Source organism: Labrus bergylta, chromosome 12 (assembly GCF_963930695.1).
Source record: "Labrus bergylta chromosome 12, fLabBer1.1, whole genome shotgun sequence".
In the NCBI taxonomy this organism is placed as follows: domain Eukaryota; kingdom Metazoa; phylum Chordata; class Actinopteri; order Labriformes; family Labridae; genus Labrus; species Labrus bergylta.
Window position 1 is genome coordinate 12,739,088 of NC_089206.1, and position 27,537 is coordinate 12,766,624.

Sequence of the window (27,537 nt, forward strand, 5' to 3'; positions counted from 1 at the left end):
CCTCGAGGTGCTTGTGTTGCTTTTCTCCCAGTTTATTGTTGTACCAGTTCGGCAGTCAAACATGGTTGAGACATTGGAGCACACTTTAGAACATCTGAGCCAGCTCCCAATAAATAGACCTTTTAAATATGACAGATTGTATTACAGCAGAGGAATATAAACCTGAAAATGTCAAGCACACAGAACAAGAATTTCCCTCTCTGACACTTCAGCTGCTTGTTGCTGTGAAAGCGTATGACAGGAATATGTAACAGTTTTGACTGATGAAATATGGAGACATATCCACTGGTCCAGGTTGTCATAAATTGCCTCCCACCATCAGTGTGTGCGGCGTACACTTGGGGCAGTGAGATTTAAAGAGTTTAAACTCGATGCTCGAGTCAAATCAGCTTTCTGTCAACTTGTGTGTGTGTGTTTTTTCATGTTAAGAAAACAGGCAGCATAACATACAGGAGAAACACAAACCCACGTGACAATCCAGGTAATAAATACACTTCTTGCTTTGTTTGAAAAAATTATATACACAGTATTTTACATCAAAAAAAATTCAGAACATCCATCCAGGTCTCAGTCATATATATATATATGATCAAATCTACAAAAAAAACAACTACAATGACAATTATGAAATAAACAAAAGATTGTTGACTTTGAATATACAGTACAATCACTGCTTTTAATGACTTATACACAGTAGAAAGCACAAACGTACCTGCACTATATTATGGCCATTGTGGGTTCAAATAAACATTAAGGAGCTCGGTGGGGCTGAATATTAAAAATCATAGCAGAAAATTTGAGAAAACTATTATTTTGAAATATTCTCTGAGATAAAGTGGTGATTTTACCAGAAAAAAAAATTAATGGCCAGATTGCAACCTAATCAAATTACACTTTGCATTTGGATCAAGACAGCAGTGAAGAAATACTCGTCCGTCAGGTAGCCTTTCCTGTTTGCTCGCGGCGTCTGTGGGGGCTAAACACTTTAAAAGAAACCACGCTCACTTCCCCATGACCAAAGCATTTAGGCTGAATAACCCTGGCAAGCACTATAATAAGGCAACCTGGGCCCAGAGTTCAATTATTATACTGTTTATAAGACAAGTGTTGGCTTGCTATTTTTATTTATTTATTTTTTAGCTTTTTGCTGCTCAGTAAAGGTTAACTTTTAGTTTCCAGTTTGAGTCAACCATAGAAGTTGTTATCTGTCAAACTCTTCTTTTGTCCATGTCTTTGTGGCTTTCCTCATTTATATGTGACTTTATTATCAGATAATGTATTTACTTTCCTCCTTAGGAATATGACCCCCCTCCTGATGGCTCAGTAATGAGTTTATTTGTTTCTGACAAAGGCCCTAATACGCCGCTGTACAAACTTAAGTGTGAGTGGGAGATTGTCTGTGCATGTGTGCGCATTGGTAGTGAGGTCCCCAACATTGTGCTTACTTCAGGACAACCTTGACAATGAATTGAGAGTCTACCCTCCGACTGTACATAAAATACATGTGCATGAACAATCCAATTCAATGTGTCAAATGGTGCCTGAGAGCAAGTGAGAGCCCTCTCTCCGCTCTGTGTGTGTGTTGGCCTCTCCGTGTGTCTGTGTGTGAAGATGCTGACAGTCTAGTGGCAGCCACAGGCTCTGACCACCATGTTGCGGTATTTCTTGAGGATGACGTTGGAGCTGTCATCAAAGTAGAGCACGGAGATGGCGTGGAGCTGCGTTGGGGCGCAGCAGGGCTTAGGAACAGTGTCCGGATTAATAAAATGAACCTGCGAAGAGAAGGAGGGAATAAAAAGTACATTATGAAAATGCATAGATATAGATACAATGTTTTAAAAGGATCAATCACACAGGGTCCTTCACAGCAGCAGAAAACTCTTTGCCCTATGCCAGAGCTCTGAGACAGTTTACTCTAAGATACAATCTGCAACTAAATACAGTATTTCCAACAGCAGCCTCATTGTCCTGACAGTTGATGAGATGATTAGACTGTTAACATGACTGCTGGGGTTTTTGTTCCCTGCTTTCATGGTTACTCACAAGCGTCTGCACAATGGCATGGTTTGTGGCGTTCATGTAGGAGTTCAGTGGGAAGGCACACTCTCCCTCGCAATAGTACGCTGCGTATCCCTCTGGAGCAATGATCCAGTCCTGACAGCGGGGAGGGACACAGACACAGATTTAGGATGGAGATTTGGTCACATGGTAAAGAGTGATTCAAAAAGAGATACAGGAAAAAAGGATGATGGTTGGATTGCTTTGATGACAATTTAAAAAAAAAAAAGAGATGATTCATACATTCTGGATTAAAAAATAATAATAATGTGTAATGATTTATTGGCACATTCATTGATTAATTAGCATTCATAACATTTTCATGACTAATTGATTCATCATATAATCTCAATAAATGTCAGAAATCAGTGAACATTCCCATTAATACTACTGAGGCCAAGTTCCAACATTTAAATAGCTTAATTAAAATAAATTAAATCAGCTATTGTAAAATGAAGAAAACAAGAAAAATATTCACATCTGAGATGTGGGAAAAGTTGTATTTTAATAAGCACAATACAACATTTTTACAGAAACACACACATAGCTGAGGTGTAAGAATTGTCTAAAAATGCCCTTTATGGATTCATATTGCTAAACAGTACAAGCACAGGAATAGACCAGCCTGTTAGTAGCACTGAAGGCAAAGGAACAAAACAGCTCTGAGCCTGTTTTCACAGATAAAAATGACAGAAAGTGAATGTGGTGTTTGAAACTGAACAGTAAGAGGACATAGTTCAGACAGATTTGTGTCAGTGCGGTGAGGTCTAGTGGACTTATTCCTGTTTGGAAATGACATCCCTCAGGCTCCAGTGTTATGTGTGCTGATTGTAGTGTGTCATGTATCAGGATTCTGGGATAAGACCATCAACAAGGTGTGTCTGAGTTAGGCTTCTGTTTGGCCAAGTAGCCTGTGAGAGGAAGGCTTTCCATACCTGCCACCCCAAGTCTCTGAAACTGACGTAGAGCTCATGCTTCTTACACGCCTGCTTCTGATCAGTGCTGCTGTTCTCTGGAAAGACAGAGAAGAATTACACTTTAAGACATGTGCCATTATCCCGTTCTGCTACTCAAGAGTGACTGTTTTCTGAAGTCAGACCTCAATTAAGCAGAAATGATAAAGAACAGATGTAAACAGAGCGCCAGTTCCGTCATACGAAACAGTTGGACAATGGCTGAAGGAAAACACCTGATCTAAAGCAGCAGTTAGGTAATTGTTCCAAATGAATGGGCCACCCTGCCTAGAGGTCACTCTGCTAGGCCTTAAGTTTCCATTGGATGAAACAGATGTGCACACAGGGTAGGCTCGCCCTCTTTTTTCATAGTCTTATTTATTCTCATTCCTTTTCTCTTCCCTCACTTCACCCCCCCCCCCTCCCCCCCCCCCCTTACCCCACCCGTGTGTTGAAAAAGAATGGTCTGTTTTCTATCTAATCATATCTTCTTCTCTCTGTTCTTCTGGTGACCTCTGGGCCTCTGTGGTACATTACTTTCTTAGAGCGGTTCACATTGTAAATGATCATGAGCGACTGGTTCTCATCATCCAGTTAAAGACTGCTGCTATCCAGCGTTCCAAACAGGCCCATTTGGACCATGTGTTGTGGCCCCGGTTGCCCCACAGCACACTGCAGATGTGTTCTACAATAAAAGCCTGCGCTGCCTTACCTCCATGCAGGGAACTTGGCCCCGACTGCTCTGTAATGCTTGTGTAAATAAACATAGACAGCAGAGGGATACTTGAGGCTCAGGCATTACAGTCTAATGTTTCAGCACTTCGCATAAACACAGCCCTCCAACACCTCTAAAACAAAGGCTCTGAGTTTGCATCGAAATGTTTTTGTTGTTTTTAAGAATCACATTCATTCATATGGACCAGGTTCAAATGGCAGCTATCATCCTCTGAGTTCAAGCTCAGGGTCGGAGGCTGAAACTCTAATGTACTGCCAAAATGCTGCAGAGAAGGTGGGAAGGTGTATAAATGTAGGATTCCTGGTAATTTATTATCAGATGACAGCAAATTAAACTTAAAGGGGGAGTGAAATCTGAGCCTCATTTCAAGAAAAAAAAAACACATAAGGCAAGAATCAAGCAACTGTCAGACAACAGCTAATACATATTCAGATACCGCTTCCACATAGTGCCACATAATTGGATATTTGAGGCTGTAAAACCGTGGGGTTAGCTACAGTTTACAGCTAACATAGCGTGCTGCATGATTCAGTTGATGAGAGAAACCCTTCTGGGTACTTTGCTCTTTCTTATGTGGTGCCACCCCCATTTTGGGTGAAAGCAATTGGAAATGCTGAGGTCTTTGGCCCATTGAAAGCTAAAAGTAAGAAAACTCTGCTTTAAATATTTATGAGATGTGACTATTGAATGTCATTTATATGTTAGTGTATGTTTGAAGAATTTGTAAACAGGCAGCTCCTGCTGTGACATCCAGTGAACACTCTGACTTCATGACAGAAGAGACACAACATCTGGTCCGACAGTTTCAGCCATAAGCCAGAGAGCTCTTCTTTTTAAAGTCCTCAAGAATAATTTTTAACATGTGTTTTTAAATGACTTTACTGTACTTTAAATTAGGGCTGGGCAAAATATAGAGTTTTTAAGGTATGTTGATAACTTTTCAAAAGAGATATAGGGTAAGACAATATTATTTAAGACAATATAGTTCAGGTTGCGTTACAACGACAGTTTGTAATTCTTCTAAGTGTTTGCATGTTGGTGATGACATTCTGTAAATGTTTTCACAAAAAATACTTCGATGGCCTATGACATCATCCCTGTAACTGCCTTTGGACTTCTCACAGGGTCAACAAAACTCACAGAAAACAAAGGGTTAGTTAAAAAAAAGAGGCATAAATCACCACTGAGTGTATATGTGTACCTGCGACATTGGCCACTCTGAGTGCCTCCTGGCTCTTTGCACCCTTGGAGCGGTTGGGGTTTCGCTGTTTGCCCCCCCCTGGTGCTGAGCGTATGCTTCGCAGGTGCAGTTCAGTGGCTTTGAAAAAGGCCACCATGAACGGTTGTTTATTCTGAGGCCCGCTGCGACCTATCAGCCCTGCCACACGAGGATTGATACTCTCTCCTGCAGGGGGAAGCAGAGAAAACAGGTGTTGGCATCACAGAAATCAAGATTTCATTCACACGGGATGATGTTTTTGAAGGAGGAAATCTCAATCAAACACATATGTGCCTGTGTTTTCAGTTTATTTGCATGTGTGTGTCCTCTCTTTTCTCACTCAAACCACTTTTCTCTTTTCAAAAACACTGCATTTAGTTTCCAAATACGGCTTTCCTGCATGAATTCCTGTCTCTTTTCCTTATCCTTTCTAAAATGCAGTGAACAAACTTCGCTTTGAACATCAAAGCCTCCCTACTTATGTTTGTGTGTATGGATGTGTGGGAGTGATTGTGTTTTTGCATGAGTCTGCGTGTGCACTCCAGCAGTGTCTATCTAGTTCTCACTCCGAAGAATGTGTGTCTGATCACTGTCTGGTGGTAAATCTAGGCTTCTGGTTGCTGCTGGCGACAGGACATCCCAGGCGCCTGCCTGTACATGCTCACCCGTAACCCTTCATACCCGATCCAACACACAAACACACGCTCTATGATACTGCTTCTCCAGCACTCCCTTCACACAACATAAAAGCAATACAGAGTCGGTTTTCCTCACTAAACATGTAATGTCCTGCCGTTCCCTGAGAGAGAGTACTCTCAAACATATTCATGGTGTTCTCACTGTTTGTTGATAAGGTTTGTTTTTTACTAACATCCTTGTGATGACAAGTAGTGTATGTTCTGCATGCCTTCTAATGATGATGAGGGTATGACAGATAAAGACATGGACGGATGACTGGTGATGAATGATGACGAACAGGGTTTGATTTATCTCTGATGTTTACACACAAAAAGAAACTGATTGTTGTCGTTAAAGAGAACAGCAATAATGTGAGCTTCTGCTTGTTATAATGTAATGCAGTCATTCATGTGTGTTAGATGTTATACCATTCAATTGAATCCTACATGACAGAGACACACATTGTAAACTTTGATCTGTTATGAGATCTTTTTTTTGTTTCTGCGTGACTTCAAGGATGGCGTTTGGGACTTAATCTCTCTGTTACAATGATGATGACTTTCAGCCACGATGGCACTGCAATGAGCCCAGACCGTGTCATTTTTACAAGTTCCAACTTTGTGTTTCTTCAGCTGGTCTTTTCTGATGTTTTTCTTAATTCAGTTGTTTATAATCATGCAAACACCTGATACAGGAAACAGCACTTCTTACAAACTGAGGAGTAGGCTGATCTGATTGGTTCTCACCATTTGTGCTCTCCAGGGCCAGCTGAAGACCCAGGTTCCTGCCAGGATTCAGGACCCAGTGGTTACTGGTGGCGGTCACGTCAAACACCAGCCAGCCCTCCTCTGCTGCCCAGATCACCCGAGAGTCCAGCAGAAACAGGTCAGACTCCCTGGAGAGGACGGAGGAGACAGTCAAAGATCAGGCGCACAGTTATAAATGAACACCAGTCAACAGGGATGATGTGTCCAATTCCAAAAGAGAGTTTGAAACCATGTCACAGAGTATAAGCCAAGAGAACAAAGTGAAAAGCAAAGTAATGAGAGTGAAGAAAGGGAGTCAGAGAAGTGTGACTGAGCGAAACAAAGAGAGAGATAGAGAAAAAAGGAGACAGTGAGGGAGTGAGGGAGGGAGGGAGGGAGGGAGGGAGCGAGGGCTCCAGATGGTGAGGCCCAGGGGAACACTTAATTTTCTTAATTGACAATAATGGCTTTATAAACGACCAGTCCTTTCACACACAAAACACAGTCCATCACTAGCTGGAATTTGGTGGGAGAGCGAGAAAGCCAAAGAGAGAGAGAGAGAGAGAGAGAGAGAGAGAGAGAGAGAGAGAGAGAGAGGGAAACACAGCTGAAAAAAGGGAAAAAGACTGTGTGAAAAGAAGCGAGTCAAATAGTTCATTTTCAAGTCAGCACTGAACTCTGTATTTTCTCTTTTTTTTTTTTTTTTTTACCATCGGACACTAAAAACCCCTTTTTCTTTATGTTTCCCGACCTGTTTCCTGGCCAGGCAGATAGTGTGTCACACAGCTCTGGTTCATTCATGTACCCAGGCCCGTTTCGGGCAAAGGAATAAATGAATGTGTTGTTCCCTCTGGACAACAGAAACCTTTAGGAGGGGTCAAGGGGAGCAGGACATGGACCATTCCTGAGTTACAGACACTGCGGGACTACTCAGACTAGCCACATAGAGAGGGTGGTGCTAAGACCTGTTCTGATTACAGAAGCTTCCAGATGAAAAATCCAAATTCATACTTATCTAAAAAAGTTGTAGATTTTTAAATGAACAATAGGCCCTCCCTTTCAAGTAAAATAAAGTCATGAGAAAATATAGGATACCAGATAATGTCACAACGTTAGGAACATGAGTAAAAAGTTAACCAAAAACATATTAAAACTGAACTTAAAATAACATCAGTATGCTAACATGCTCACAGTAACAAAGCTAACATACTGTATCTCCCATGCTCGTAGTTTTAGTTAGCCTGAGGCTGTTTTAGCTTTTGCTAACTGGCACGGACCAGAAACCACAGTCAAACTGTTACATTCGTTTTTGGAGGCGTTTTGCTGCATAGTAAAAGTAAACATTTTAGACCTGATGACAGCTAGGGGTGGAACCAAATAACAATACTGCAATACATCGTTGTCCTGACTCTGTGTGTGATACAATTATCCTATTGTTTGTGCCAGTTCTCACATTTTAATTAGGAAAGGCTTTTTAAAGATCCCCCTGCCACTTTGACTCACTGCACCACCACTTCATGACTCACAGTGGCACTTGTGACATGAATAAGGATAACTTGGACAGAAGTTAATTGTCCCAAGAAGACAGCTGACAGTAGGATAAAAGACAAGATAGGAGGAAAATCTTGCACAGCAGTGAAGACATTTAAACATGAATGGCAGTGAATAAATACATTAAGCGTGTTACCTTTATAGGGGCATTTGTATTCTTCACTTAATCAGGTATCGTGATGTATTATTACATGACTGTCTTGCAATACATAGTTATCGCTAACAAAAGGCTGTGTCAGTATTGTGGGCTATGTATCCTGTATTGTATCGTGTCAAAACCCTTTAGATCATTAGTTGGATGAACACTTAAGACATTTCAAATTCAATGGAAATCCATTCTACTTTTCAAAGAATTGTTTTCAAAAGAGGAAAGGTCATAAGAAAAAGTAGAGGATCAGCAAAGTCATTAGGGTTCATAATGGGGAACAATGTACACAATATCATAGCAATCCATCAAATAGTTAGGAAAAAAGACTTATAGACTTATATTTCCTCTGACATTGCCGTCCCTAAAGACACACAGCTAACATGGCTTACATTGTCACCTAATTCAATGGTAATAGACTCTTAATCATTCGTCCTTATAATAATAATTGCTCAGCAACATGACAAAATAAAAAATTGTTGGTTGGAAATATGTAATTTGTTGCACAAACGCTTAACAAAAGACCTGTACATACCGATCAGAGTGTTCCTCTAACACCTGGTAGACGCTGACGCGGAAGGTCTCATTCTCAAAACGTTCGTGGATGAAGTCTTTATAAATACGAAACTCAGCCGCAGTGACCGCCTCTCCTTCTGGGATCCGTGACAAGTCGAATCTGAACTCTTGGTGATGTCGCCGCACTGGTAGGAATTCTTTGTCATGCTCCACTGCAAAAGAAGAAAGAAAAAAAAAACACAGATATAAACTAAAATGTATCATCAGATAGATTTTATGCAAGCATAGATTGTAGCTTCTTCTTGTGATTGTGAGCTCTAACACCCCCCCCTCCCCCCCCCTTTACCTACAGGAATACCAAAGGTATGAGCAGGAAGTCACAGGGAGCTTCATATGAAACCAAAAAGTTTGAATGTGTGGTATTAAGTTGCATTAGAAGAATCACACCAGAGAGAATAAGAAATTCAATTTCAACCCAGATTCCACTCAGATTTTTTCCTTCCTCCACAGTCCATCATTTCCAGTTGTTAGCAAGGAGCCGACGTGGCTTGTTGGACTCTGGGATGGTGCCAGAAACAGAACAGAATATCTGTAGATATGCTGTACACGTGTTGGCTTAAGACTGAAACATTTAGGACTCGCACTAGCAGCGATGCATCTGGCGCGAGTGGAGTCAATGATAGAGAGATGCAGGCGGACTCTGACAGCTTTATGAGTCCCTTTCTTCTCGCTCTTTTCCTCTCAGACCCCCAGAGAGTCGTTCTGTCTGCCCTTCATCTGGTTCTCATGAGTTGGGGCTCAATGTTTGGTGTAACCTCCTCACTCTTGTCACTACATCCCCAGCCCTGAACCCCCCCCACCACCACCACCACCACCACCAAGACCTGGCCCTGCTGACCCTGCTCCTCTCATGTGCCAGCAGGATGTCCCAGGGGTCAGCGCCTTGTCTCTCATCATCTCCTGGCTCTTCCTCCACCTTCCTCTTCATCAACTGTCAGACAGACCCCCCACATGTATATGCATCCATGCATGCACAAATAGATACATGAAGGCACACAAAAACAATCACTCTAAATTAGTCTGCAAAAAAACACAAAAACAAATTCCTTTATTAATTCATTAAATAAAACCAAAAGTAGACTCTCCAGCTGTAACTTAAGCTCACTGAAGGTTTGGGCTAAATCTTAACATTAGCCTGCTAACATGCTCACAGTGGTAGGTTAATAGGTTTATTAAGCACAATGGCTTACCATGTTAGGAAGCTTATATCTGTAAATAAGCCTTTACTAAGCCTGATAATCTGGTTAGTTTTGCAGGTATTATGGTCATTAATATAGACTGCAAATATCAATGGATGAAACCCGAATTACATCATCTGTTTCTGCAGGAAGCTTTGGAGGCCCATCGATGGCGGTCGCCATGCCGGAAATGCTGTCTCAACTTAGCTTTCAGTCTACCTAATAACAGGCTAAGCTTCTTGACAAACCGTTACATCGAGCTCACCTGTCAATCATGTCAGCTATGCGACTTATTGAGAATAACGCTTATCCTTCATAAAATCAAAACGGATGAGTTCAACACTGGAGGTTACCGCTTGGTCATAAATCATACTATTAGAGAAGTAGGGTTTTTCTCACAGAATGAGTTGTGATAAAGCGAATCATAAGTGTAACATCGAAGCTTTGATTTCCAATAACTGTTGAAAGGTTTCTGTCAAAGCAATAAATGGAAATCAAACGGATCAGGGAAATACTCATTTACGTTCTCACATCACAAACAGGGCTGAGATGGACTCTGGTGGCAAGCACACATTAACAGACAAATACAGACACAGACACAGACACAGACACAGACACAGACACACACACACACACACACACACACACACACACACACACACACACACTTATTAGCACTAAGTAGAGGATTTTTTTGAGGACAGTGTTCTTGTTCTATGCCAGCTGTCAGTCAATTAAGTGTGCAGTGATGTAATGTAACTGAGTACATGTTTCTCTGACCAGCTGGTGCCTGTAATGTCTTTCACAGCACACCTGCCTCTTTGTCCTCTCCCACCTATAATGCAGTCTTTCTATTGGACTTTCTCTACGCCCTTTTCATTAACCTTTTATTAAACTCTGCTCCATGAATGACATTATACAAAGGCACTGCTGAGATGAGATGACTGGCCAGAGCAAAGGTAAAGCAAGCCATGAATCTAGTAACTCTTCACTACTCTTCTTGAAGTTGTCAGAGTTACAGGTAGTGTGGACTTCACAGTGGGCCTTAATAACATTTAATAGTAATCAACATCACCTCTGCTGACATCTTTTTATTTATTCATCACCTCATAAAATCTACCAGCCTTATACCAATCATGTAATGTTAAGTACTCCATCTCCTCAGGCTGTTATCAAGCCCCCAGCTTTCAAGTCACTGCTGAAATAGTCAAAAGCTCAGGGAGTCATCAGCATGGATCACGACTAGAACCTCACACTGTGTTTTACACATGATATCACTACAGAGGTCCCCAAACTTTTGGCTGACCCCTTAAGTTTTGAGTATTTTGCTCATATTTCCCCCCTCTCAGATTGCTTAGTTTAATAAGCTTTACTAAATGAAATGGATGTAAAATTGAAAATTTTTAAAAGCTTTGACCGAACTAAGAAAATCTTTATTTCTTGCTTAAATCAAATATTGAGGACAGTCTGTCTCCATGGTTATGAGTTTGTATACAGACATCACCCACCAATCTGCATGGGCCGCTGTAACATATGTACCAGTAATACCTTTGGGATGCTTTCCCCCACTTTGAAGCATCATCCAGGGCATCCTTCTTTTCTAAAACACCTTTTGATCTAATTTAGTAAAGAAAAAACAAGTTATTATCCATCCAGTGAACCCTGGACCTTCTCACTTTGTCATTTCTCCTTTAAACCTCTGTGCTCCAGGGTCTGCTTATTCCTCCACCACACCAGGAAGCCCCTCCCTCCTCCTGCAGGTGCACCCCCTCTGGGGAGAACGCCAGATCTGTTCTTAGAGCAACCGCCCACCCCTTCACTGCACAACCTCTTTATCTTTGTCTGGGAGAACAGCTGGATGCTGCTGTGTAACTCCCACTCTCGCATCGCTTTCAATGTCCACTCATGAGTTTCTTCTATTCAGGTTTTGAGAAACTAAGAGCAGCGTACAATATTCACAGTTAGCTTCTGGTACGATTATGCTTTGGTTTTTTAAACTTTCTCTTTGGTTATTACAGCAGTATGGCAGTCATTAGATGAGGGGTAGAGGCACAGTCAAAGCCAAGCGGTGCATTTATGACTTCCCGTGGCAGGAAGTGAGTAGCCATCACCCCACCTGTGTCGCAGGCACATGAACACACACACACACACACACGCACACACACATATACACACACCACAAACGTGGTGAACACGCCCTTTCATGCTATATGAGCCCCTTGATTCAGAGTGCACACATGTACACATTCAAATGCACACAAACAATGATCACAAAGTATTTCCTGTGAAACGAACAGTCTTGTGCGTCACAGCACAGTAACACAATCATTATGGGTTTCTGTAATCCGTAATTAGAGATGCTGCGACGAACACACACACAAAAACAAACACACATACACAGTCACACACACACAGTAAACTGCTTTTATCATTTGCTCTGCATCTGAGTTGCTGCTGATGATGCACAGTTATCCCACATCATGGACTGTGCAGGCCACACACGTGCACAGCAGAACACATCAGAGACATCAGTATGATGAAGATGATGAAGTCTTCCAGCTGTGCACCCGGCAACCAAGAGGATAACTAGCGTGTCAGAGCTGTGTTAGCATCTTTTAAGATTTATGCCTCTCCAATGGGAATACAGCTTATTTATCATGTTCTCCACTGCAGAGAGTCTGAGCGCGCTCACAGCCAAAACCTCAGATATTCCTCCTGAACATACTTAGTTATTTGAGGTTCACCATCATCTCTGAATGTGGTAAAACTAAAATCCTTTTAAAAACAGTTTTCATTCATAAAAAGCAGGCAATCAATCAAAATATTTATCTGCCTTGTGTTCAGATTTAAGTTTTCTTGAACAATGCCCATTATGGACAAAAGAATGAATCCTACCAGCCATTAGCAATGCTGCGATAACCTGGTCATATGGTGGCCCTGAAGGTCAAAACACAACTTGTTGAAATGTTCTTTCTTTGTTGAAATGATTTTGTGTCCTTTCACATATTTTTATGCTGTTTTTGTTGAGTGGTTGTATGTTGTTCTGTTTTGAACATCAGGGCCACCGTATCATGTTTTTGGCCTGATTAAAAACAGGGTAAAAATAGGTACTGTAATAAATCTAATTATCTCACATACAACATCCTGATCCTGTAAATACTCTGTAAAAAGTCCTCAGCATCGTTCCTCAGCTAAGTTGAGTTCTTTTTTAGATTTACTTCTTCATTAGGAAATAACAGGCTGATGGCGGATAATCACAGACAAGCTGAGGAAATAAAAAGTCTCTAATGCACCACTCCTCCTTCCCCCCCTCCTTCTCCTCCTCCTCTCCCCTCCGGGGCCAGTAGACCTAAGACACTTCTCCGACACCTCCAGCTCCGGAGCAGCAGCGGACAAATCTGACTGCTCGCATTAGCCCAAGTGTCTGTTGGGCGCCCTCACACCTCGCACGCTTCCGATGCTCTGCAGGAGGGGGATTTCACCTTTTGCACCACTCTCACTTTTTTAAACCGACAGCTTAAGCTCCCAGCCCTCCACCCCTCCCCTCCCACCTTCAATTCCTTTGAAATAATTGTGCCACTATTATCCCATTTAGCCCATAAACTTTTGATTCCTAAAGCCAGAAACTAGCCAAGCAAAAGGTCAAACAAATCGGTTGGGATTATTTAATGACGAGACTCTTGGGGCTCCTAAAAGGACAGTAACACAAAACATCAGTCATTTGTAGGATTGAGGCACCATAGTGGTCTTTTTTTCCCCTTCTTTTTGTTGCTCTTACTTTAACTATGTTTTAACTAGACGACTGGGAACTAGTAAGTCATAGTTTCCGTAAACGAAAAGGAGCGACAGGAAGAAAAACTGAGAGGGCTGATTGCTAAAGATGTTTATCCTATAAAGAGTAAAGAGAGGGTTTGATCTCCCGTGTACAGGGTGACTACCCACAGTAGGGTGATTACCACGTTAGGAAACATCCTGCCCACTGGCGGCCATTGATGACATCATGCCTGTATGATGTATTTGTACTGCTGCAGGGCCTGACAGCACTGGCTCCCTGGGAAAGGCTTTAGCAGAATTTCATGCTATAACTTATTCAGATTTAACAGTCATTAACTGTGTGCGCACAAACATGCCTCTGAGCCTGCGCGTGTAGAAACAGTAACCACAGGGAGAAAAAAAAGTCTTTACATTTAACATTTGTCGTCAAACCAAACTTTTCGGGGTTTCCTAAATGGAAGGCAATAGAGAGGTCACAAATTATCCACCCAGCAGCTCTGTTGACCTCCTCGTCTCCCTCTCACTGCGGCCATCAAACATGCTCGCCCTCTGCACCCGTAAACTGTAGAACTGGGTTCAACCTCACGCTTCGCTGGACATCATGGAGCAGAGATTTATACAGTAACAGCCTGAAAAATCACAGGAATGTCTCCGAGTGTGAAAGCTCTCTTTGACCCTCTACCTCGGTGCTCTACAGAATTCATGCGTTTTTTTAATCCAATCGAGAAAAATCTCAAATTTTCTCCTTTGATCCTACCGGAAAAAACTGGAAAAAAGCTTGGCTCCATCCAAAGGTACCAAACTTCTTAATCTCTCTTATTGGCATGTAACATTTAATTGTATAATATTTCAATGGTTGTGCCGGAAAAATTAAAACAAACTTAAAGAGAAATCCTAACTCTCCTGGGCCATCTTTTCTTCTTGAAGACATTACACAAAGAGATAGAGGATGTTAGTAACTAGTGAGCTTTCAGTGTGCTGGCCCTTTAGGATTTATTTTCCTACAGACAACCTGGCTGGGTGTTTCTTTGTAATAAGCTCAAATAAATCAACATAAAAATAAGAACATTGGGAACATTTTCCTTAAAATAACTGCTGGTTGATGTATATAAAATATAGGTTGTATTTGTATTTATGCTTGAATCGACCTCTCCTTCATTGTAATCTGAAGAGCCCACACACTGGAGTGACTAAAGGGCCTGCAGGACAAATTGAGTCATCTCGGAAATGGGAACTTCATCATCTTCCCTCTGAGATCTGTCCGGAGATTGAACATGAGTGAAAGGCAACATAGTGGCAACAAAGAAACCACATCCTACATCCTGAGCCTCCATTATTCTGTGGAGAGATAGAACGTGTTGAGAGACAGGGATGAAGCAGTGTGGACAGATTTGTGCCAAACTGAGGTATAGCTGTGTGCTAACACCACTGTAACCATCTGCACTTCCTCTTAACTGCAGGATAAACCGCTCAGAGACATAGAACCACAGCCATTCAGTTTCCCCTACTCACTCTTACCCTCATCCTGGTGCTTTTATGTTCTTTAATTTGGTGGTGGCAGGGGCCACACCCTCCTCAACCAGCCAGGCTGCCTCTTATTATAGACCTCAGGAAAATTCACATACAATACACTCATTGGCCCCAAAAGACACACACACGTGTCTACACATAAAACTTTTATAATTTCCTCCTGGCATCTTACGCACATGACGGGCACATTGGCAGCCTGATTTTTACAGCTTGTTGTTTATTTTGTTTAATTACAGCCCCTTGCTATTTCAAATAAACAAAAGAGCTATGGAAGAAACACAGCTGCACACTTGCCGAAATAAATATGAAGCTGCCGCATGCAGTTCGTAGTCCATGCCGCACAGACACAAACTGTCATCACTTATCATAAAAACACATTGGTGGAGTTGTTGCCAGGCTTTTATAGGCTTCGATTTGGCTGTCGGAGTTTGGTGAGGAATGTGGTCAGTATTACTGGCTTCCTCAAACGTAATCTTCCGCTTGGAGAGCTAACACACATCACACAGTGCAGCTGGTGACTGGGCAGGGTAGGTGGCTCTAAAAAAGTGTTTAACTATACACAAACACATGACTGCCCTAACACCAAGGCTCTGGAGCAACTTTATGTTCCCGCAAGAAGGAGGGATAAAGGAGGAAATGCAGGGCCACCTTTCTCATCATTTGCCCTCTTCTTTCTCATTTCCTTGTCTCTCCTTCTCTTCTCCTCTTTCCTACACCCCATTAGTGCCGCTGTACCAAGCAAAGGTGGCTTTATTTGTTTTCAAAGTAGCCGAGCTGCTGGTCCCACGATCTCTGGCTGTGCTGTGGCCCACATCTGCTCTCTCAGCTTCGCCTCTTGGTGCCCATCGTTGTAAAAGTGCAGGAGAGTCTTATGCGCTCCAAGTCACTGATAAGAAGAGTATGAAGTTACCCAGATGAAAGAGAAGTGGTTAAACAAATGAAAAACAATCATTTAGCCACTGCAGTTTTTACCGCCTGCTTTTCTTTACATTTTTGCACATATTGCATGTTGTAGATCAGGGAAAATTATTTTAGTTTACCAAAGAAATTCCGGCTATACTCGGAGATATCAACAGACGTGTGCAAGAGAGAGAAGTTATTAGAAAAACTAAAATGAACCCAACATTCCTGGCAATGAAGGAGGTCCGTCCATCACCGGAGCAGACCTGGAACTCCCACTGCTCAGTGCATCTGGGCCTTTTGACCACTCGCCACATTGTCAAGTCCCACCCGCAGAGTGTTTCATCATCTCTCCCAGCAAGTGCCTGAGCGTGGCCAAGAGCACAGAGGCTCTGCTATGCTCATCCAGATGTCATTCTGGACTCCTGGGTTCAACAGGTGAATCTCAGACATAGTAAAAAAAATAAATCCTGGATCCATTCAGCTGAGGTTTTAGCTTATAAGGAGAGACTTTTTTGTATCTACTTTGGTATTCATTTTAAAGCCAGACCTGGACATAATACATCAAAATTTGGAGAACATTTGGAGAAATTACCTGACAGTAAAGCAGGACTATCTGTACCAACTGTTACATTCCTCTGCTGCTGCTCACTCCCTGTCTGGCAGAAGCCAATAAAACATGCACTCAATAACACTAATTAGCTCCAGAACATTCCTGTTTAGGTAAAGAAAAAGGTTAATGCATGCATGCATGTTCTTTTAGTCCACTGGGAGTGTAAACAGAAGCGATAACATAAATACATGAAGGAGAAAAGTACTAACAGTGTCAAGGACAGGCTGCAAACACAGAGGACTGACAAACCTTCAACACATAATTCTTTCAGTTTTCTGATCCTTTCGTGTGTAACAGCTTCCAAAAGACTTAGACGGGAAACATCCATCAAAGTACAACAACTCAATGACGGACTAAAAAAGTAGCAGTGTGTGTGTGTTTTCAAGAGAGCCAAAAGGAATGAGAAATGATGTTGAGGGGAAGCGAAAGCTGTGTTTTGGTCCTTGAGGAAGTGTGTGTATGTGAGAAAAGAGAGCTGCCGAGTGGAAAAACACACAGACGAACTTGAGAAAGTGTTGAAATGTTTTATGTCTTGAAGCATGGGAGGTTTAAACCTCTAGAGGTGAGGGCCAGAGCTGGAGGTTGGAGACTAAACATTGCAGAGCACCGCTGGGACAGTATGATAACAAACTAATTAAAAGTGTGAGGCCGGCGCTGATAATCAATACTGTTGGTCTAAGGAGGGTAGGGAGGGAAATCTGGTGTCAGATTGTGGGGCGTGTGGGACGGATTGTCAGACAGGGCCAGACATGATGGTAGAGTTCGAGGTGAGGGGGACTTGTTTCACTCTGGAAGGATAAAGTTTCTCTGCACAGCTGCTTTGGGAGGAAAACATCTGTATTAGCCTTAGCACCATGAGCCCACTGTGGAGAGGAATGCAAGGAGGAATGAAGAGATAGATGAGGGGAGAGGGTATAAGAGATATGAGTATGTTTTAAGAAAACTAAAGAGCGATACTGGAGCCTAGATAATACATATGTGGACCTCTGGGCTTCTCTTCTATCAGCTGTAAAACTAGCTCTGCGTGCCTCAAGCCTGACTGTAGACACAACTGCAGCGGTGAGCAGTGACACAATAATGTCCAAAAGCCAAACTGTCTTATAAATCCAAACTAATTGACCAGTTAGACATTTCTTCCCCTCTCTGCTCTCCATTACCTTCATATTAACACGGTCTATAAAGCAGAGAGAGCTGGCAGACAACTGTGTGGCGGGCAGCTCCTGTGGGAGCACGGGGAGGGCTGTGAGTGGTGGGGGGCCAGGTGGTGCTCTGTCAGGTCACCACAGTAACACAAAGGATAATTACCTGCTAGCGCACTGACTCACCATGCCAATTTTGCCAATCCCTCCTCTGATCACAGCCTCAACTCACCACTTCGATATGACTCAATAAAAACTGCTCACCGTTTGGCTTTGAGTTGGGTCAGACTATTCAAATGTTGTATTTTGTGAAAAAAAGAAAAAATGAGAGCGAGGAAAGGATTTTTGTTTGTTTACTGCATTTCAACTGTGTTTAGTGAAATGCTTCACATCTGGTGCGGATTAACAGCAGCAGAGCTCTGAGCTATTAAAGAAGCACTCGTAGCGCTTTTGTTTTAAAGGCTTGGTATATTTGTGCACTTTTTAAATGCTTTTACTTTACAACAGTGTCCGCTCCACGTGTGCAGACAGAGAGGCGGACTTACAACATCAGTGTTGCACAGGCACGGACCTGTGAACCAGGGTTTGGAAAAAGTCAAACGTTTAGGAACGTCTACAAAGAACAACATGTGAGCTAAAAAGTCAAATTATATTTTGATACTGATATATATATGGCACATGTATGCACAATCACATGTAAATAATCTTAAACTTAATGCTAAAATGAGTAATGTCAAACACCTGACCAGCCAGAGGAAAAAAAAAGGCTAGAAAAAGTCATTTAACATCTTTTGAGTATTTCAAGGAGGAGTCTGGTGCTATTCTTTCACTTCAAATGTATGTTTACCTCTTCTCCTCACATTCACCTAAGGCTATGTTATTCCGAGCAGACTTGAATGAGAAAAAGGAAATAAGGAAACCGTGACTAACACACCTCATGATAACATTTTACAGTAAGAGACTTTAAACTCAAACAAACACAGGGGATGGTGTTGCTGCTGTATCAGTCATCCAGGGTGAAAAATAGCAGACGTCAAAGTCACAGTCACTTCCTGTTGGTCTGCAAGGTGTAGACTGGCATTTAACACTGGGCATTATGAATGTTTGGGTTTGTGCATTGAGTGTCATCAAACCTGTGTGACTGTCTGACATGAACTGAATGAAATCTAAGCTGAGGAAAGGGATTAAGAAGTGGCTGAAAGTCCTGGAAGCTGTGGTTAGCTGGAGGGGAAATGCTTTAATTTGCGGTGGCTAAGAGCTATTGCTGCTAGAGACCGCTGGGACAACATTAAATAATTATTACAACAGTCTGTGTATGAGTTTACTTTGCATGTGGATTCAGATGGACAACCAGATAGAGTTTTTCTATCAATGTTGGCAGGTAATACACAAAAAAAAACCTTTTTTTTTTTTTGCCACCTTCAAAACAGGGAATGTGAGTGTTGTTGAGTTCACTTGCTGGCGTGTTATCATGGCACGTCCGGCACACACCCAGTGCCTGGGTGACGTGTGTTACGTGTACATTCTGAATGTATGCTGTAAGCCATTTACACAGCTGGGCTTTTAAAGTGACTCAATGAGAGGACGTCCCTGACCTGGGGTCTGTCCCAAAGCCGACACCCGCCCGTGCTGGCTGGCTGACTGCACTCGAGCCTGCTACACTCACACCGGCTGACAAAAAAAAGAGAGTGTGAGCTCCCCTGAGTGGCAATCAGGAAGGAAACTGAGGAAGAGCTGGTCAAATGTTGTCTACTGTGCATTTATTCACAGTTTTGTGGTGTAAATAATAGAATCGGATATGTTCTTGTCATGTTAAGCTTTAAACTCATACCGGGAAAACAGGCCTCTCAGGAAGCAGCGACCAGTCGACAGAGTCTGACTAATGTACCTTGGCACGGTAGTTCTGGAGACATGCAGAGTTTTGACAGGGACCGTTTTGAAATAAAAGCCACACTCATTCTGCTTGCAGACAACCTAAATAGGAAAACAAACCCACAATGAGCAAAATATGGAAAGGAAGGAATTTGAAGAGGAAATGGTCGATCCATTTGTTAGCCATCACTTAGTTCTCTGTTTCTCTGTCACTCTGTCTCACGTGAAGGCTAAGGAAGCAGCACATTATCTTCTGTTTTGAATTGCGCTGCCTGGACACATGTTCAATGGTTTAACAAGAGACTGAGGGAGAAACCTACATGCAACATGTGGCAGATAGAAGACAAATGCAAATGTTGTTCTATTATAAAACTGAAAGACAAACATGGAAACTCTGAACATGAGCCATGCGAGGAAGACTCAACCTGGTTAGATGCCATCAGTAATTTTATTATCCACAAGGCTGCAGGAAAGCAGTGTGACTTTCTTTTCCATGATCCGCCTAATGCATTAAAAAACAAAGTTCTCTTACTTAGGCGGCTGTGGCTCAGTTGGTAGAGCTGTCACCTCTCAACCAGAAAATCAAGGGTTCAATCCCCAGCTGAGCAACATGTCCAATGTGTCCTTGGGCAAGGCACATGGCAGTGTATGAATGGATTAGTGTTGTACTTACTCTCCAATGTATGTTGCTTTGGATAAAAGTGCCTGCTAAGTAAATTGTAGCTAATGTGACCCATCTTTGTTTAGATGCTGTCCCTTCTTTAGAAATCATCCTTGCAAAAATGGAGAGAGTCCCTATAAGCTGTCATCTTTGTTTCCCCCTTTACAGTTCATTGCTTTCTTGTCAACCTACTTCATGCAGCCTTGGCCCTTGACTTCACGAGGCCCTCGACTTTGCAAGTCTCTGCGGTCAAATCCATCTGTGTCACACAGCCTGTCAGAAATAGTCACAATGCAGCAGCTTCCACAGTAATTACACAGTGCAGTGGAGGAGCCAGTGTCACCTCCCTCTCTCCTGCCAAGTCGTTCCGACAATGATCTTTCCAGGATTCAATGTAAACGTCCAACTTCTTGCAGAAATTCTCCAAATGATGTGGTGTCTTGCAAACACTATACAACTACGATGCCAAATGATGTCAAAGGTTGATAAACCCAAATCGCACCACGTGAATATAAGCAGGGAAGTTGCTGTGACTGCATAACTTATTAAACAAATGGAATTATAATGATGGTTTTATAGGCTATACTCACCGCCTGCAAGTGTTATGATTATTTGCACAACAACCTCTTAATGTCCCTGATGGCAATAAAATATTCCAGGACTGTTTGAATTCAGAAAACAGTCAGATAAGATTAAGCACAGCAGTCCAGAAACAACATTCAACAAGCACAGTAAAACTTTTCTATTGGAGGTAAGTAAAACCAAAAGCATACTGAATCACGATCAGCTGAAACTAACTAGGTTTGGGTCATCATCGACTGGGCTGAGTGTCTACAGGGATGTCTCCAGATTAGAGTGAAGGGAGGACCCAGTGTACTTTGAACCCAGTCTGCTGTTGACTTACTCATTCTTTAGATAACACATGGTTGACATATTATCTGCTGGCTGCCTTCATCATCCACAGCGCAGCACCTGAACATTAGCTGGTTGCACAGCTGTTTAACAGAGGGGGACACAGGAATGTGACACTCATAGCGAGAACTGGACAACTGCACTGTTTTTTTTATGTAAACACGGGCTCAAAACAAACAGATACACATGCTAAAGTCCTTATGATAAAACATCACCACAACAGACCTATCACTTTCAAATAAAAATAAAAAAACAGCAGTTAGTTGCATCAAATGTGGAGCAACGTTTTTAAGAAACTTATCAAATCTCTAACAAAGCAATGTTAGTGAATAACAACATATACAGTGTAAGAGTGTGCAAAGGATCACTTGTGAGTAAAGCTCCAGAAACTTATAAACAATAATGTCTGAAAACAATGAGTCATTTAAAGAAAAAAAACTTTTTCAAGGGATCTCCAGTGTCTCTGTGACAACATTATCACTTTATATTAAGGTAAGCTAATTTCCCCACTACAAAGCAGATTAATAAAAGTTTGCCTCACTGAAATGTGACTGACTTAAAGTGCATGCTACACTTCAATTTTGACAGTAAATCTCTATGGGCTTTGCTGTGAAGAGTATCTTGTAAACCAGTGTTTTCAATCCTTTTTCAGTGTCACCAGCGGTGAGACAAGAGGCAGCTTACCTAAATTGACAAAGCTCATGACCATGTCTGCATCGTTCAAGAAGTTGTTGTCTTGCAGGCTGGCTATTGGAGGCCCCTGGGTGGTAAAGATGGGCTTGTACGGATAGGAGTATCTGTCCTCGTCTCCCTCGGTGGACATGGCGTTGTACAAGTCCAACATAAACATCGGCGCAGCGTTGTGCTTGCCGTGGAGGTGAGGTCGCGGCCGGTGCGGCAGCCCCAGGATCGACAGGATCTCTCGCTGCATCTCTCTGCGCTCCTGGCTCTTCAGACGACGGTGGATGAAGCTCGAGTGGAACTCGTTGTCCAAAGTAAAGTTCGTAAAAGCAGTATCAGCTAGAACACAGTAGCTCCAAACCAAGAGCAAAGCTGGAGTCCGTCTATCCAACATTGGTGCCATGATGCTCGCCGTGCGTAATTGCGCCCAGAAGATCTGATCGACGAAACTCTTGTGAAGGGATATTGCACTTTTTAGCAACAGGAAGCCTTGTTTCGTTAACCAAAGTCAAATGCGGACCCTCATTTTGAGGGAAGTGCTCCTAACCGAAACATCAACTTCCCTCCAGAGTCCTTAAAATGATGTGGAGTTTTTGTTCTGGGAAGGTTGTGTTCGCGCGGACCTCCGTCCTCATCCACAACCTGTAGCCAACAACTTACAAGTGTAATGCAGCTTGTGTGGAGGCTGCGAGCAGAGCGGGAGGGACTCGAACAAGTTGTGAGGAGGCGCTGTATGCTGGGAGGAGCAGGAGGGAGGGAGGGCGAAAGAGAGGGAGAGGGAGAGAGAGAGAGGAGAGAGAGAGAGAGAGAGAGAGAGAGAGAGAGAGAGAGAGAGAGAGAGAGAGAGAGAGAGAGAGAGAGAGAGAGAGTATGTTGTGGTTGTTTTAATGTAGATAGGGCAAATTTGGCTTTTGTTAGCAGCTGGAGAAGGGGCGAGTTTTGTGTCTTGATGCTTCTTTAACTTTATAATAAAGTACATTTCGTCATTGCTTTGCTGTGTGCTTTTGGGGACTCAACTGTCAAAAACAAGTACAGATGGTGGCAATAGGCCTTCCAGCGTTCTCATGAAAATAACATACTTAATATCAGATTAAGTATTTGCTTGTGCGAGTGAACGCTTCAAGACTGTAGGAGAAGTTGAAACATGCAGTTGCAATGTTCTTATAATTGCCACTGCTCTGCAGGTGCACCCTCCCAATACTTTTCTGCACATGGTTTTCAGACTTTAAAGTCAGTTGTCTTTTGATGTGGAGGAGGCAGCTTTACAGCCGCGCAACGGCCATTTCATGCTGCATTTTTTTGCAGATTTCCAAGCATTTTTATCCCCAAGGCTGGAGCAGGAAGTTTGTGACAAAGGCAGCAGTGCACACAGACAGAGCGCAGACTGCGAAGGAGGGGTGCAGATGTTTGGCAGCTGCTTCATCCCCCCATCTGCCCCCCTGGCCCCAGCACCTCTTAAACACCACACTTTAATGGAACGCCCGTAACCCTCTGGTGCGCTCTGCTCTCATTGACGCGGGCAGACGGAGGGACCAGAAAAAAGCCACTTTATCTCCACAGTCCTCCTAAAAGCAGAGAGAGGAGTTTTTAAAGGCTCTGCAGTGGAGATGTTTTAGGGCTGCAGCTTGCCAGGTGATTTCTATGACAATAAAATTAGACTTCAATGGCACAGCAAGACAGGCTGCCAGACGGCTTAAGCAATGATTGCAAACAGAAGACGGGAGGAAAGGAGGAGGCAGAGCATGTCTCAGGGTCTTCTACACTTAGCTCACCTTCCTGCCAATTTAATGTGGTTGTTCTTGTCTTCAAAGGCGCTCCACTCCTCTTTTTCCAATGACAATTCAACATGTCTTGAAGCCTGAGAGCTTACATAGCCCTGCCACTACTCATTCTGTATATCTAATCCTGTATTTGCTTTTATCTGGCCCTTCAGTAGTAGCCTGTACCATATAAACATTTCTATCCGGGGCCTCAGATAGAATCAGCTAATGGCCGCAGGTGTTTACATTACAGCAGTTTCCGACAGGGGACTTGAAAGGGTCTTGGTCCCAGCAGGAACTATACATCTTCCTCTCTTTATGTCCCTCACTTTCTACTCTCTCTCTCTCTCTCTCTCTCTCTCTCTCTCATTGACTTAGATTGGTTCTCTTGCTCTCTCACTCCTGCTGTAAAGGTTGGCAAGGTCAAACCCCCCCTGTTGCTCCCGCATCCACCCCCCGGCCCTTGGCTCGGTTTGTGTCCAGAGAGGGGCTGACAATCCTGGGCAGGACAATAGGAACAGACCCCCCTTTGTTTGGGCCTCCATGGGCCTGATGACAGTCTCGGTAAACAGCGGGCACAGGCTGAGGCCCGGCTGGGTGAGCTGCACTGAGGGGCCTTTGACGAGGACAACTAAAGCAGAAAGCAGAACAAATAAGAGTTTCAACTTTCCGACACACAGAAAAGAAACTGCTGAAAGAATCAACACATCATTTCTCTAAAATATTTCACACTTAACTCAATTATTTTTTTCCCACAGGGATATTAAGCCACTTACAAATTTAGTGATGCACACTGTCAAGACAAATACTTAAAAACATTGAAAAGAATGAACTACAATCAGAAGATCATTACACATACCAGTCAGGTTCAACTTATTTTATTTGTTTTTTTATTTCTAAGACCTTTTGTGTGTTAAATTTTACATAGCTCATTTTCAGCTTGCTTGCATTGACAATTTCAGTGTGCACACACACATGGACAAGCACTCCACTCAATACGCACATACACACCTCCCCACATTGTCATCTTGGAGCATGACGCTAAGCTCCTAAGAAGACCACACAGCAGTGCGGTGAACCTTTCTGGAAATTCTTTTACACCCACATGAGACACACACAAAGAAAATAAATCTCTGCACAAAATATTTCTCTCTTTCTTTTCATTTTTATCTTTAGTAAGAGTCTGTGGTTTTTCAGGCGGCCTGCTTATCTCTGTTAAGGAGCTCAAAGTGTGAGGTCAGAGGTCAGATTAATATTTATTTCATGTGTTGCCTTAGAGAGCAGCAGGGAGCGAGCCTTTCAAGGCCTGTGCATGCAGGAAAGCGGATGAGGACGGTTAGAGGGGGGTCTGCCCGAGCCGACAGTAAGACTATACAGTAAAACTTTATTCAGGGTAAGCTGACCCTCAAATGAAGCAGTGTGGGGTCAGGGTGGAGGAACAGGAGAGGGTGGAGGCACACTTTTTCCTCTCCTACCCTCTTCATCTGCCTGTCCTGTCCGCCCATGTCTACGTTTTTGGCGTAACCCCACTGTGTGCACTGCACAAACCGACGGCCTGTTAACACAGCCTAACCAGGTGGAGCTGAGCTATTGCAAATGTTCCCTTTCTGGTGTCTCACACTTCCAGGGGCCTCATGAACATATGAGACACAGCTGTGAGACAGACAGAAGAAAGAGAGGGGGCGGGTATGTGAAACAGCTTCAACATAGTTCACTTTGTACATCCGACTTTGGTTTTCAGTTTGATGGCATTAAAAAATATATATCTGGATCCAGTTCTGAATTATTATAATAAAGTGCTTTCATACAGAAGACAAGAACAGCTTTAACAGCATACACATTTTACTGTGTAGCTAAACATATTAAGTTTATTGAATACATTATCTTCAGTCAGGTCCTGCTTGTGTTTTTATCACAACTTTACCAAAAGCACAAGCAACAAGCCCCTTTTTCACGCAGCATCACAAGAAAACTGGAAACAAAGAAAAGTAAGTGGTACAAGCTCAAAGCAACTCGATCCAATACTCAGCTGTATCCAGAGAAGGGGCATCTAGTTTTGATTCCTACTGGGCACTCTTCAATCTGCACATTTTTAGCACTACTAAAGTTGCTGTTGACAAGAAGCCATCTTTGCACTCTGACATAGCATGCCTGATCTCTTTGAAACACAACATAATTAGAGTGGAAAACCTTTTCTCCATGTAAAAATGGGTTGATTATCTTGTTACCCTGAGATGCAGATTGTCGTCTGAATAATCATTGACAGATCGAGGCCACAACAGAAAAAAATAACTAGAACAGCAGATTTCTGCTTAAATAAAAAAGGGACAACTTTTTCTGTAATTGCTACAAAAAATGTCAAGAATTGTATTTAGAATTTGCTGGTGAAGGACAAGATCTAAAGTTTTGGATGCCTCTGTGGTTTCCATAAGGACCTCCATGTAGTTTCGTCCAATGACATTTCAAAATTTGGTTGTCTACAGGAAAAGAGTTGCAGGTGTTGAGAGCAAAACAAGGGAGAATGCATGGGCAGAAATGCAACCCAGTAACCTTTTAGCTATTGTCTGACCATGATTTAGCGTTTTTTAATTATTTGTTAACAAACATTAAGTAAGTCGGGGGAAAAATCCAGTCTCAGACATTACCTTCAACTCTTCTCTCGCTTCTCCGGTTGCTAGTCAGATTGCACGATTAGTTGCAGTTACATCTCCAAATAATATGCAGATGTTCTGCTAAAGAATGCGTGGTTATCTTGTGTGAAATGCTGCACCTTGCAGTCCTCCCAGCCATCACTCATTGCCTATTTTCACATTTATCTGCTAGGTCATGTCACTAATGAGTCTGTCTGCAGCCAGCTTTGCCACTCAGGAACACCAGAGAAGCTCCGATCTGATTTATAGCTCTCAGCAGTCCAGACAGACCCATCAGTTATAGCTGTTGTCATTGAGTCAGAGATACCGTTCTAGTTAAGCTTTCTGTAATGCCTGGCTTAGTGAGACTTATCCATTGCAGGATGTTATTACTCAAGAACTCTGTCACTTGTGTCATCAGCAGAGTCCTTGCTCGACACTAAGCTGGTACCTTCACCCCGCCACATACTTATCAGCATCCATTACTGGGGTGTGAGGGCCTGATAAAGGTCTATCCAGTTCCGTGCAGCTCTAGACGGAGGTCCAATTTAGATTGTTGTCTGTGTAGTGAGAGGCCTCGGCCCTTTGACTCTTGCTCTCATCACTCTGTGAAGCTGTGCTGGCCTGTCAATCACAGAGGACCCTGGGTGATCAGTCAGCTCCTCTTTAGGGGATGCTGGTCTGAGAAGCCATTAGAGAGCCAGACTGGCCCCGGCCACAAAAAGCTGATGAGAAACAGAGAAGAAGGAGAGCCTGAGGTAGAAAGTTAATGGGGGGCAGGAGGGGATGTGTTGAACTATGTGGATTGTGAAGGGAGGGCAGCTCTGTTTTCTATTTGTGAGGATTAGGTTGACAGATCTGTATTTAGTTTCTTTGGGCCTCTAGCTGCAGCTAATCCCCCTCACCTGCAGCGAGTGCCCTTGCTTTCTTTCCTTTGACCCTGCAGCCCCCTACTTCCCCAGTGTACCCCCCTCCCCCCCCCCCCCTCCTGCCCAGCACAAACACTCATCCCGAGACAAGCACATGACTCGTTGCACTCTGTCTCCTCAGGTTAGGGCCTCACACTCGACACAAATCTCTCCTGGGCCAAAGGAACAGCAGGGGTCTCAGCTTTTCTGGAACAGAGGAAAAAAAGGGCCCCCACAACCTGCCGTCTTCCACATGTTCAGATTTTTTCAGCCTTGGTGAAGGGTTGTCCCTCATCACTTGGAGATAGCAATTACTC

General features: G+C 42.9%; 1 protein-coding gene across 2 annotated transcripts; it reads right to left on the reverse strand.

Annotated features, from left to right (window-relative positions):
- Positions 1 to 11: 11 nt before the first annotated feature.
- bmp7b (bone morphogenetic protein 7b) lies at positions 12 to 22,631 on the reverse strand. Of its 2 annotated transcripts, XM_065960914.1 has the most exons (8): positions 22,546 to 22,572; positions 21,926 to 22,373; positions 8,622 to 8,814; positions 6,391 to 6,539; positions 4,949 to 5,152; positions 2,994 to 3,070; positions 2,044 to 2,154; positions 12 to 1,772 (listed from the first exon to the last, which is right to left on the reverse strand). In XM_065960914.1, exons 1-8 carry the CDS (start codon positions 22,555 to 22,557, stop codon positions 1,623 to 1,625), a joined length of 1,344 nt encoding a protein of 447 aa, XP_065816986.1. In that variant the 5' UTR covers positions 22,558 to 22,572; the 3' UTR covers positions 12 to 1,622. The 2 variants fall into 2 exon arrangements, with proteins under 2 accessions (XP_065816986.1, XP_020485226.1); XM_020629570.3 differs by having other exon boundaries at positions 21,926 to 22,631.
- Between the last annotated feature and the right edge of the window lie 4,906 nt (positions 22,632 to 27,537).

Excerpts from the sequence above, each read along its gene's own strand:
- bmp7b (XM_065960914.1), bottom strand. Across the intron at positions 8,815-21,925 it reads CATGAGCTTTGTCAATTTAG|TGGAGCATGACAAAGAATTC; the intron begins GTAAGCTGCCTC and ends CTTCTTTTGCAG. Across the intron at positions 5,153-6,390 it reads GGCCCTGGAGAGCACAAATG|GAGAGAGTATCAATCCTCGT; the intron begins GTGAGAACCAAT and ends TTCCCCCTGCAG.